Consider the following 13,406-nt stretch of genomic DNA (forward strand, 5'->3'; position numbering starts at 1 on the left):
TATGGCATCTCTCCTGTGTGGGTCCTCTTATGAAGAGTTAATTTACTTTTTTGTGAGAAAGCCTTATCACATATGTCACAAGAGTATGGCTTCTCCTTTGTATGGATCATCTTATGGATAGTTAATACACTTTGATGTGAAAAAGTCTTTTCACATGTATCACAAATGTATGGATCTCTTGAATGGATCCTCTTATGGACAGTTAAATGATTTTGTCTTGAGAAAGTTTTTTCACATGTATCACAAGAGTATGGAACTCTTGTATGGATCCTCTTATGTTCAGTTAAATTAAATGGTTGTGAGAAAGATTTTTCACATGAATCACAAGAGTATGGCTTCTCACCTGTATGAACTCCCATATGTCTTGTCAAATTACTCTTTAAAGAAAATTCCTTGCTACAGATATGACACTTGTTCATGATGGATTATTAATTGTTCTCACACCTGGAATAAAATAATATTTAACATAATACAACTTGTGTAGAGTTAAAACTAATAATTTCAAGCATTAATTATTTCATCAATCATTTCAGTTCATGTCTTTTCTGAATGCTTTTTGATTTTACTATATCATAAATTATTTTTTTAGTAACAGAGCTAGCCTATAATTAAGGTGTGTCCGTCATTATGTAGGCCAACGTATTTTAGATGAACTATATGAAAACTTTCTCCTTACATCCATATGCTATTTAGTATAGCTACTCTACATGTTGGGTGTGTCCATCACTATGTAAGTAAAAGTATTCCAAATATGCTGTGCTGTTTTATTCAATGTTATGGACAAAATTATCCTTGTACATGTTAAAATCTAACTTACTTTAATTTTGTGAACTGAGACTAAGCGTGGTTTGTTTCTCTTTATGTTGACTTCAGTTTCAAATCTTATTTCATTTTATTTTTTGTCTGAAAATAGACAAAATTATTATTTAATAAATAGATCTAATTGAATTAAAAAAGATATACACATTTTTGTATTCAGGAGGACAAAAAATATGTATAAACAAAAACAGTATCTACACGATTTAGTTGAAATATTTAAAATTTTCACAATTTTTTAGTTTTCCTCAAACTTAGGTTAGGGTAAATTGGTTATTTACATGTACAAGGTAGCCCCACTGCAGGCAATGCAGATTTATTTCTAAACAATAAATCAAATCTTAAATACACACATAAATAAACATAATTAAGCACTTTTTAAAAGACATTTACAACAAATTCGCAATTTAGGTTCGTGCATTTATCAAACATTTTCATTTTTATATACTTAAACAAATTTTTCACTCTCAATTCCTTCATCCTCCTTTATTTCCTCTTTAATAATTACTTCCACACTCTCAGCCTCTATATTTATAAATACAGAATCTTCATCAAGATGTTCTTCTACTTTCTTCTCTAGTTTGATATTAGCTTCACCACCAACAACAAAACTGGTAGATGTAGAAGGTGAAACTGTATTTTTAGTAGATTCTAACTTATTGAGATGTCCAGCAGATTTATTGTGTCTTGTCAAGTTTGATCTATCATTAAACGATTTCTTGCATAATTCACAAGAGTATAGCATCTCTTCTGCATGGATCTTCTTGTGACGAGTTAATGCTCTCTGTTCTACAAAAGCTTTTTTACATGTATCACATGAGTATTGTTTTTCTCCTGTATGGATCCTCTTATGGACAGCTAATTGAATTGGTTGTGAGAAAGATTTTTCACATGTATCACAAGAGTGTGGCCTTTCTCCTGTATGAATCCTCTTATGTTCAGCTAATGTATCTTGTCTTGAGAAAGCCTTTTCACATGTATCACAAGTGTATGGTTTCTCTCCTGTATGAATTCTCATGTGTCTTCTCAAATCACTCTTTTGAGAAAATTCCTTCAAGCAGATATGACACTTGTTCATGATGAATTCTTAATTGTTTTAGCACCTGGGATAAATAATATTTAATGTAATACCTTTGTAGAATTGAAAATTATAATTTTAAGGCTTTATTATTTTATAAATCATTTTTATGGTATGTTTTCATATTTACAAACACTCTATATTTAATGTTGTGTTCATAGGTCTGTCACTATGTAGAAAAAAAGTATCAAAACTCTCCTCCTTACAAATGTAAGAAATCTTCGCTTTTAAATACTGTAGAAAGAAAGTAATAAACAAGGATGTTAACATTTATAAAAGCGAAGCTGACAAACATGGAATGACAGCATTTATATTTGTATACAGAGGTTGATATAGTTTAATAACCCAACTATACCCCTCTTTCCCAAGATTTAGTTTTTAAAATATTTAGCAACTCCTCCTAAATAAATGGGCGGAGTTAGAATTTAATATTTGAGGCAGGGGAGTAAAGTGAGGGATTTCAAAGTTTGGGGTAAGCATTACCCCAATCCCAGGACGTTATTAGTTAGGGCGGTAAATATAAATAAATAAATTCACACAGAACTGGAAATAAATTGTTATCATAGAAGAACAAGGATGACAACATCCATAAGTAGCAAAGCTCAAAATTTATGAATGGATATCGTGTGTGTGTGTGTGTGTGTGTGTGTAGCCATTGTTTTTTTGTGTTTGGACCTAAGTAGTCATGGAGAAGGACGAGACACTTTTGTATAGCCACTAGGGCTATCAAGCTCCACGATCAAGTACATTATGCCTTGACCCGCTGTCTCAAGGGAGCTAAATGGTTATTGTGGAAAAATCTACTATAGAGCAGTGCCATACAATAAACATTAATTTGGCGAGAAAAAATTCGGCGATTTTCGGCGGGAGCGGCCGCCGTTTTTTCACAAATACACGTATCCATTAAAGCAACAATTTTAGAGTTTACTCCTATTTTTAAGTCTTGAAACACCCACCTTTAGGGAAAATATGCAAAAAATATGACCCTGATATGTGTATTTTAATATAATGTAAGCATCTATAACAGAACAAGTGTAAACTGGGCACCTAAGAAATTAAAATTACCTTTCATGAGTTTATTACATAACAAAAATTCCTCTGCGGATTTCTCTCTGCTCACTATCAATGCTAGTTGCTGACTGATGACGTTGATTTAATTATCAACCTAAAAAATAAAACTAAATGTTAGTTACTGACTGACGTTGATTCTATTATAAATCATAAACAATAGTTTATAATTAAAGTTAAACAAAATCTCTGCCCATTTACTTAAATATGATGCTCAATGCTCCTCCCACTTTTAATCAGAAACTGGATAAGCAATAGTTTTTGTTAAAAAGTTGTAATGTTATTTTATAATGAATAAAGATTCCTTTGGCAAATTGTTATTTATCATTCATTTTTTGATGATATACATTTTTAACACATGCCTTGTTAGAGCGTCCTTAATGGAGAATTTCTTTTCACAAATATCACAAGACAACATGATGGATCGGAAATTGTGATTTCATCTTTGACTAGTAGCAGTGCTCAAGTGAGTAGGGGGGAGTGGTTTTTAATCAACAATAACAAAACTTATTTTGGTGCTTTTCCAAAGTGCCTAGCAAGCATAAAAACCCCCCTCCTTAATAAGGTGGTGAGATATTTTTTTCCACTTATGCCTAACCACTTCTTTGGTTCTAATATTCGGAGCCTATACCAATATGACTTAACCTAACCCAAAGTAAAACACATGCGCATAAAATTTTTTCCACAATATAGGGGGTATTGAGCTCAACTTGGCACTTATAAAGAAACCATTCTTGTTAAATGAAACCCATAAAAGGTTTGTACTAAACACCTACAAAAGTAACAAAAAAACTATACCTGGACTTATATCAAAATGCCTTAAAACGAGAACTTTTCAGTGGATGGCTAATCTTTTTATATGAACAGACAGACATTTACTTTTTTTAATTAGATGAATTAAAACTTACCTATGTTTTTTTTTATCTTTTTATGTTTCTATTGAATTCAGTTTTATAATTTTGAGTCTTTTTCATTTTATATTAAATCTGAAAATATTTATAATAATAATTTTACATATAACACAATTTTAGTTATGAGATGTAATTAATTGAATATAAGAAAATAAATTGGGGAACAAAAGTTAAAGAAGGTAGACAAAAAGAACAAAAACAAAAGAACAGAAAAAAAGTATAAACAGAAACAGTATCTACACATTTTAGTTGTAATATAATTAGGTTATACAATCTATTCCAATTAGTATTCCTAAAACTTAGGTTTGGATAAATTAGCTACAAGGTTACCCGGCAGGGTTAGGGCAACGAAGAATTATGTTAAAACAATATAGGAAACATATTATTAAAGGTACTAGATACCTATTTACACATTTTTTACAAAACTTTTTTCAGAGAATTATGATTTTTTAAAATATTTTTTGGAGAAGCAATATTATATACACTTACTATCAAACCTTAAATACAAACATAAATATAAAATAAAGCACTTGCTATATGACGTTTTTAACAAATTCGCAATTGATGAACAATGATTTCTAAGTTTATCTACTTAAACAAAATCTTCACTCTCAATTCGTTCTTCCTCCTTTATTTCTTCTTTTACTACTACTTCATCACTCTCAGTCTCAATCTTTATAGATATAGGATCCTCATCAAGAGTTTCTTCTTCTATCTTTATATTAGGTTCACCACAATCAACAGAACTGGTAGAAGCAGAAGGTGTAACAATATTCCAACTTGATATATGGATCCTCTTATGCACAGTTAAATGACCTAGTTGAGAGAAAGCCCTGTTACATGTATCACAGGAGTATGGCTTCTCTCCTGTATGGATATTTTTGTGTCTAGTCAAGTTATTACTAGTTGTAAATGTCTTTTCACATTGATCACATGAGTATGGCTTCTCACCTGTATGGATCCTTTTGTGGACAGTCAATTCCCACCTTTGTTTGAATGTCTTTCCACATTGATCACATGAATATGGCTTTTCACCAGTGTGGATCCGTTTGTGTCTAGTCAAATCACTATTCTTAGGAAATGACTTTTCACATTGTTCACATGAGAATGGTTTCTCTCCTGTATGAACTCTTGTATGTTTGGTCAAATTACTATTATTAGAAAATGTCTTTTCACATGTACCACAAGATTATGGCTTCTCTCCTGTATGAATCCTCTTGTGCTTTGATAAGTCACTATTGTGCGAAAATGCCCTCTCACAAAAATTACATTTGAATGGCTTCTCTCCTGTATGGATCATCTTGTGACGATCTAATACACTTTGTTGTGAGAAAGTCTTTTCACAAGAATCACATTTGAATGGCCTCTCACCTGTATGAACTCCCATATGTCTTGTCAAATTACTCTTTAAAGAAAATTCCTTGCTACAGATATGACACTTGTTCATGATGGATTATTAATTGTTCTTACACCTGGAATAAAATAATATTTAACATAATACAACTTGTGTAGGCCAACGTATTCCAGATGAACTATATGAAAACTTTCTCCTTACATCCATATGCTATTTAGTATAGCTACTCTACATGTTGGGTGTGTCCATCACTATGTAAGTAAAAGTATTCCAAATATGCTGTGCTGTTTTATTCAATGTTATGGACAAAATTATCCTTGTACATGTTAAAAACTAACTTACTTTAATTTTGTGAACTGAGACTATGCGTGGTTTGTTTCTCTTTATGTTGACTTCAGTTTCAAATCTTATTTCATTTTATTTTTTGTCTGAAAATAGACAAAATTATTATTTAATAAGTAGATCTAATTGAATTAAAAAAGATATTTTTGTATTCAGGAGGACAAAAAATATGTATAAACAAAAACAGTATTTACACGATTTAGTTGAAATATTTAAAATTTTCACAATTTTTTTGTTTTCCTCAAACTTAGGTTAGGGTAAATTGGTTATTTACATGTACAAGGTAGCCCCACTGGGTTAGGGCAATGCAGATTTATGTTTAAACAATAAAGCAAACAAAATATATAAGAATCTACCTATTTACACATTTTTACAAATAACATTTTTTTTTCTCACAGAATTATGATTTAAAATTATTTTTGGAGAATCAATAATATTTACACATATTATCAAATCTTAAATACACACATAAATAAACATAATTAAGCACTTTTTAAAAGACATTTACAACAAATTCGCAATTTAGGTTCGTGCATTTATCAAACATTTTCATTTTTATATACTTAAACAAATTTTTCACTCTCAATTCCTTCATCCTCCTTTATTTCCTCTTTAATAATTACTTCCACACTCTCAGCCTCTATATTTATAAATACAGAATCTTCATCAAGATGTTCTTCTACTTTCTTCTCTAGTTTGATATTAGCTTCACCACCAACAACAAAACTGGTAGATGTAGAAGGTGAAACTGTATTTTTAGTAGATTCTAACTTATTGAGATGTCCAGCAGATTTATTGTGTCTTGTCAAGTTTGATCTATCATTAAACGATTTCTTGCATAATTCACAAGAGTATAGCATCTCTTCTGCATGGATCTTCTTGTGACGAGTTAATGCTCTCTGTTCTACAAAAGCTTTTTTACATGTATCACATGAGTATTGTTTTTCTCCTGTATGGATCCTCTTATGAACAGCTAAAGTATCTAAAGGGGCGCCGTGGCTCAGTGGTAACACACTGAACTACGGTGGTGAGAGTTCGAGTTCAATTCTCCGTGTGTTGACTCGAATTTCTCATTCGCAATAATAATCACGCAACTTCCCCTGGTTGTGTTAGAAGGGATTTGGATACTCAATAGTCACGTACATAATATCAGTACTACCCTTATCCCAAGCTCCTCTGAGGAGAGCGTCATTCATTACGGTGACTTAAATTGGGACACCTGCCATACTCGGCGAGGGTGAGGTAATAATGAGTAGCTCTCATGAGACAGCGGGTCAAGTCATAATGTGCTTGAACGTGGAGCTTGATAGCCCTAGTGGCTAGACAAAAGTGTCTCATCCTACTCCGTGACTACTTAGGCCCAAACCCTAAGAAACTATGGCTAATCAATCAATCAATCAAGCTAATGTATCTTGTCGTGAGAAAGCCTTTTCACATGTATCACAAGCATATGGCCTCTCTCCTGTATGAATTCTCACGTGTCTTCTCAAATCACTCTTTTGAGAAAATTCCTTCAAGCAGATATGACACTTGTTCATGATGAATTCTTAATTGTTCTTGCACCTGGAATAAATAGATATTTAATGAATACCTATAAAGAATTGAAAACTAGGTATAATTTTGAGCCTTTATTATTTTAACAATTTTTTTTTATTGTATGTCTTCATATTTACAAAAACTCTATATTTAAGGTTGTGTTCATAGGTCTGTCACTGTGTCAAAGCTCTCCTCCTTATTTATATAGCTTCTCGAATCTCTATAGTTTGTGTCCATCACTATGTACAATAAAGTATATTATTTTGATAATACATTATTAATTTCAACAATTTAAAATTTATTTGAAAAATGTTGTTAGTTTAATTTTATCTGAGCTACTTATAGATAAAATTATCATTTTACTTGTTATTAAATAACTTACTTTTTTCTGAACTCAAAATTTAAGATTTTTTTTCTCCTCATGTTTCAATTGACTTGAGCTTTGCAATCTTGAGTCTTATTTCATTTTATATTCTGTCTAAAAAAATATTTCTGTTAAAATATGTATTTGTGGCTAGTGACTCAAGGGACTGACTGGAAGATTTCTTCCTGGCTAATTCTCGCCTCAGCTGAGTCTACATACCCTTGCTGGATAATTGAGTACCTAGTTTTGATAGGTATGTAAAAAATATTAGTACAACTCTTAGCGTTAGCTTCTCTGCAAAGATCGTCATTTATTGTTATTGAATTTGGAACACCAGCCACTCAGACAGGGGAGTTAACCAATTTATTGGGAGGTTATGAAGAGGAGCTCCTATAAGACAACATATCAACAACTAATGTGCTTGAACACGGATCTTGAGCTAAAAAAAGTGACTAACCATATGAAAACTATATTCTACTAACCAAGCCATAGTTGTTGTTGTTGTAGCCCTGATTCTTTGAAGTTAGGACTCAGATGCACACGGACTATGGAAGTGAGAATCCTTTGGTCAATCTTAGATTGGTAAGCTTCGCGCACAGCTGATTGTATTCTATGTTACATTACAAGCTGACCCGCAATTATAAAATATAAACAAATAAAAACTGCACAAAATCTCCGCCCATTTGCTCAAGGCGGACTCCTCCCACTTTGTTGTTATGTAATTTAAAAATGAATAAAGATTCTGGCTTCAAATTATTTTTTATCATTCAGAATCAAGTGAAGCAACTCTATAATTCCAAATGTCCGTTTGTTTAGATATAAAATTGGCAAGAAACATATGTAAAATTATGAATGTAAAAATGCTAGTGTTAGATTTATTTATGGCAGTTACTTTAAGCATGACTGTAAATTTTGACAAAAAAACATCTAGCTGAATTTTGCTGGTTGTAGAAACGACATCATATAAGATTTGTGAAAAGTGGTGACTCAAACAGGACAAATGTAACGTAGTCTTCACGTACAAACTAACGGACAACAATATTGTAGATTTGCTTTGCAATTAAAACTTAATAAAATAAATTAAAGTACCATTCATGAGTTTATTCCACAATCAAAGTTCCTCTGTGGATTTCTCTCTGTTTTCTGGAAATGTTAGTTACTGACTGACTTTGATTCTATTATCAACCTAAAACATAAACAATAGTTTATTCTTGTTTTATATAAAACAAAGCTAAACCAAATCTCCGCCCATTTACTTAATGATGCTCAACGCGGACTCCTCCTACTAATACCTTATCAGAAATTTATTCTGGCGGGATTTTTTTATCTTTATATGAAAAAAAACATAGAATAAATAAAGACTTAATCTACCCTACTTACATACTTCAGTTAGGTCAGGTAATGTTAAGTAGCCCTGCAGGGTTAGGGCCTCCCGATTTATGGATGCTGTTATCGTTGAATTTATTCTATATTTAATTTAGGCCTTTCGTAGGATTAGGTCTTTTGCGGCAACAGCATATTTTATCAACTTTGCAATAAATAAATACAATTTTGTTAAAACTTATTCTATAAATATTCTGCTTATTAAGTTCTTCCAAGTGTTAATGTTATTTTGTACAATTATCTGATTTTAGAACTTTGTTTTGTGGATGTTTTCAGCCTTGTTATATGATATTTACAATAAAAGAATGAATATTATAAAAGATTGTCACTTTATGTACATGGATACTACCCAGCTTTTCAAAAATCTGCATGGAGGATGGCTGAACGATGCATACATACGTTACATTATAAGTATTGCGTCAGTTTTTGAGAAAATGCAACGCAATTGGCGCATTCATGCGGCGATAATTTGATAAAATTGTTACTTATTACACCTTTCCATTTTCTTACATAAAAATTACAACACACACGACGCACAGAAACGTTGACAAATTGAAAAAATTATAACTAATTTGATTGTTGTAGTTTAATTTTAAAAATGACAACTTTTGCGTCGCATATGAATAGGAAACTTGTTTTCTTTGTAACATTGCTATCTATACTTGGTGCATTTTTATGTATTAAAAATATTTATCTGAAAATAATATATTTACATTTGATAAATATTCTATTCACACAGAAACCAATAAATTAAGAATTGTCATTATGCTTAAAAACATCAAAATTATTAATAGAAAATTAAGGTAAAATAAATCATTTTAAAAAAGGAGGTTGTAAGCAAAATAAAAAAGGATTAGACAAAAAAATTCACATCTCGATTAAAACTCATACAAAACTAAGATTTTTTAGCTATTTGTTCAAAAGTTATTTCTCTTTGAATACTTGGCATTTAATAAAGGATGAATAAAGATTCTATTGCGGTGTTTTAACAGTAAAATCGAAAGGGATAGTTTCACGAAGTGCATTTAAAAAAAAATAGTGAACTGTAAGTTTTTTCTATTTTAAATAACGTAGTAGTGCATAATATAAAGTTATTGATAAAATTAAAAGATTTTACCAGGGATTTTCCTTAAAAAATGAGTTTTTCATTTTTATTTTCAACTTTGTTGCATGTTATATATGGCAAAATTTTTTTGTCATAAATACAACTTTAGATAGCATTTACTAGTTAATAGAACTTCAAACTTTTTATACAACAAAATACACAGAACAACAAAGAATGACCAATAAAATACTTAGTATAGTACTTAGAGTAGTGATCTTTTTATATGTCTTAGTAGAATATATTAGGCATTGGACCAAACATTTTTTATTTGATAATATCTAAAAAAGTTAGTGATTTGCAACATAAATTACATTATATATATGTTGTATGGTTATTTGGTATTTCCGCGTGAGATAATGTGTATATTGTAAGTATTGTATTTAAAGAATCTATAGAAAACCTGTCCTATAATGAACCGGACGTTATTTTTTATGTTTTTTAAGTAACTTGTCCCAAGGGGAACCCCTCTTCAATTTTTTTATAACTCTTGTGAAATATGTTGAAAAAGATTCTCTAAAAATGGTGTTTTGGCTATACATATTTGGAAAAAAATAGACCATTCTCATGTAATTTATGTGGCAAATCACTTTAACTTTTTTAGATATTGTCAAATAAAAAAAGTTTGGTCTGGTCAATGTTAAAAATTCTTTAAAATACAATCATATCTATCCAATGCCTAATATATTCTACTAAGACATATAAAAGTTCACTACTCTAAGTACCTTAACTCTTTAAATACACTTCGTAGAACTATCCCATTTAGATCAAATAATTGAGCATTATTCCTTTCTCTCTAATAAAAAAAAAATATTCTATGGCAATAAAATGTTTATATTTCTATTGTATGATGAACAGTATCAATAGTATCAATTCTATCTTCATCATAATTCTGTTCACAAGAAAGAGGATCTTCTATTTCTTGTTCAATATTTTCTTCAATATTGTCAGCTCTCATCTGGATAGAGAGTGGATCATCTTCAAATATTTCTTCTTCTTTAATTTCTTCCTTGATATAAACTTCTTCACATTTAATTAAAGTAATAGATACAGAAGTTGGAACTGTATTATTACAGCTTTTCATCATTTCTAAATGTCCAGGGGATTTTTTATGTCTTGCTAACTCTGAACTAGAGACATAATGTTTGTCACAAAGTTTACATGAGTATGGCTTCTCACCTGTATGGATCCTTTTGTGTTTAGTCAAATTACCATTCTGACAAAATGTCTTTTCACATTGATCACATGAGTATGGCTTGTCACCCGTATGAATCATTTTGTGTTTAGTCAAATTACCATTTTGACAAAATGTCTTTTCACATTGATCACATGAGTATGGCTTGTCACCCGTATGAATCATTTTGTGTTTAGTCAAATAACTATCATCAGAAAATGACTTTTCACATTGATCACATGAGAATGGCTTCTCACCTGTATGAACTCTTTTATGTTTAGTCAAGTGACTACGAGTTGTAAATGCCTTTTCACATTGATCACATGAGTATGGTTTCTCACCCGTATGAACTCTCCTATGAACAACCAGGTTAGATTTCTTTGTAAAATTCTTGTTACAAATTTCACAGGTATTCATGGTGGTATATCCTCTCTCAATCTCCTGAAATATTATTTTTATTAATAAAAACACAAATTTTGTTTTTCCAATATTTTCAAATAATCACAACATTCAGGTTAAAACTGAAACAATGATAATAACTTACATATAAACAAGCAATACAAATTGCAAAAGTCACATTCAAGTTGTTGTCAATAAAGCTAAATAATTTTACGTACAGACAAATGTAAAAAAGCTTCACTTTTAAATATTGTAGAAAGAAAGTAATAAACAAGGATGTTAACATGACAGCATTTATATTTGTGTACAGAGGTTGTTTTTGTTTTATAACCCCCCCCCCCCCTTTCCACAGATTTGTTTTTTTAAATATTTAGCATCTCCTTCTACTTTAATTGTTCTTTTTCAATGATAAATGGGTGGAGTTAGAATTTAATATGTGATATTAAAATGAGGGGTTTCAAAGTTTGAGGTATGTAAACACCCTTTAACCCCATCCCAGGACGTATATGAGTTAGGGCGGTAAATATAAATAATACATTCACATAGAATTGAAAATAAATTGTTATTAATATAGAAGAAAACATTGATGACAACATCCATAAGTAGCGAAGCTCAAAAATTATGAATGGATCAATCATATTTGAAGTTTGAATATTTCTTGAAAAATATTAAATAAATCAAAACTAGGGTGATTTCGTAGTGAAATATTACTGTTTATCAATATTTTGTAAATATTATTTTCCCGTAAATATATTAAAATTTCTTAATATCCCATGTACCCCGGAAGTCCAAACTTCACACCTTTCTGCATATATCCTAGCACATAGAAGGGGAATATCTAAATTGAAAATCTGAATATACTAATATATATTAACAGAGGGTAATATCTTGTTACCTTCTCAGATGGTCAACAAATATTAAAAAATATGTTTTAATATTTCAATACCCGCTAAATTAGAATAAGGTTTGGTGAATATATTTTTGATGTATATTCACTAAATCTCGTAAGTACTGAAATAAATATAATCTATTTTTCCTTATTCCGTTCAATTTTGCTTCGACTCTTATACATTTATATTCTGATTATTCAGTTCTGACACTATACAAGTGTTAATGTCTTTTTGTCCTACCGTTTCAGTGCTTTTATGGATGTTGTCATCCTTGTTAATTATGTTTTCGTTGGCTTTAGATCTTAGGGACTTTTATTGAATTTTGATTGGTTTGTTCATTTTGTTCAGTGTCTAAACTTTTCAACCTCTAATTTTATCTACAGATGGGGCAAGACTGTGTCTCATCATTTATCGGCCATTGTATGTTGTCATGTAAGTGTAACTTTTTTCTTTAATTAAGTGTATTTTTTTTGAATGTTTCTTCCAATGATTTTAAAAGTTAGTCATGACTTGACTTGTTGTTTGCCTTTTATTCAATATGAAAAGCCACAGAGACTATGGCTGCCGAACCCTGAATGAAAGAAAAGCTTTTCTAGTATGGCTTTGAAATCAATTAATATCCGCTGCATTTTCCATAATTTTCCACGGATATTAAAATAAAAAAGTTTGCATCCTTTAATACACCAATTTATCAGCCATTGTCTTATCAAAATTAAACTAGGAAACTCAAACGGCTATACTTTATTTATTCCACTCCTTGGGGGGGGGGGGGCTATAAACATAGATATCATACGTGTCCTGTGACTTTACAAAGCCGGTCCAGGATATCATATTCTTAATGAATTCCGGCGAGGGGGGGGGGGGTTGTTTTACAATGATGCATAAATGATGAATTGAAAATATCCTAAATGCCTACACCAATTTATCAGCCATTGTCTTATCAAAATTAAAATAGGAAATTTATTTTCATAATTCTCCTCCTATTCTAT

The 13,406-nt window shown here is 30.7% G+C and overlaps 2 protein-coding genes and 1 pseudogene across 3 annotated transcripts in view; all 3 read right to left on the bottom strand.

Annotated features, from left to right (window-relative positions):
• Positions 1–984: 984 nt before the first annotated feature.
• LOC145312976 (uncharacterized) overlaps positions 985–13,406 on the bottom strand; it is a 40,769-nt gene continuing 28,347 nt past the window's right edge. The window contains exons 3-4 of the mRNA XM_080152192.1: positions 2,960–3,059; positions 985–1,919 (exon numbers count right to left, since the gene is read on the bottom strand). Of these exons, the coding sequence (XP_080008318.1) occupies positions 1,265–1,894 (630 nt within the window). The 5' untranslated portion in view covers positions 1,895–1,919; positions 2,960–3,059 and the 3' untranslated portion in view covers positions 985–1,264. The remainder of the gene's footprint in view (positions 1,920–2,959; positions 3,060–13,406) is intronic.
• Positions 4,016–5,657, bottom strand: LOC145312973 (uncharacterized; annotated as a pseudogene). Its single transcript, XR_013877180.1, has 2 exons — positions 5,570–5,657; positions 4,016–5,345 (listed from the first exon to the last, which is right to left on the bottom strand). The product of XR_013877180.1 is annotated as an uncharacterized LOC145312973 (transcript).
• LOC145312975 (uncharacterized) lies at positions 10,294–11,563 on the bottom strand. Its single transcript, XM_080152191.1, has one exon. The coding sequence runs from the start codon at positions 11,543–11,545 to the stop codon at positions 10,787–10,789; it is 759 nt and encodes a 252-aa protein (XP_080008317.1). The 5' UTR covers positions 11,546–11,563; the 3' UTR covers positions 10,294–10,786.

Source organism: Acartia tonsa, chromosome 3, assembly GCF_053477335.1.
Source record: "Acartia tonsa isolate MP-2025a chromosome 3, ASM5347733v1, whole genome shotgun sequence".
In the NCBI taxonomy this organism is placed as follows: Eukaryota; Metazoa; Arthropoda; class Copepoda; order Calanoida; family Acartiidae; genus Acartia; species Acartia tonsa.

Bases quoted from the DNA above. Each gene is read 5' to 3' on its own strand.
- LOC145312975 (XM_080152191.1), bottom strand. From the start codon at position 11,545: ATGAATACCTGTGAAATTTGTAACAAGAATTTTACAAAGAAATCTAAC.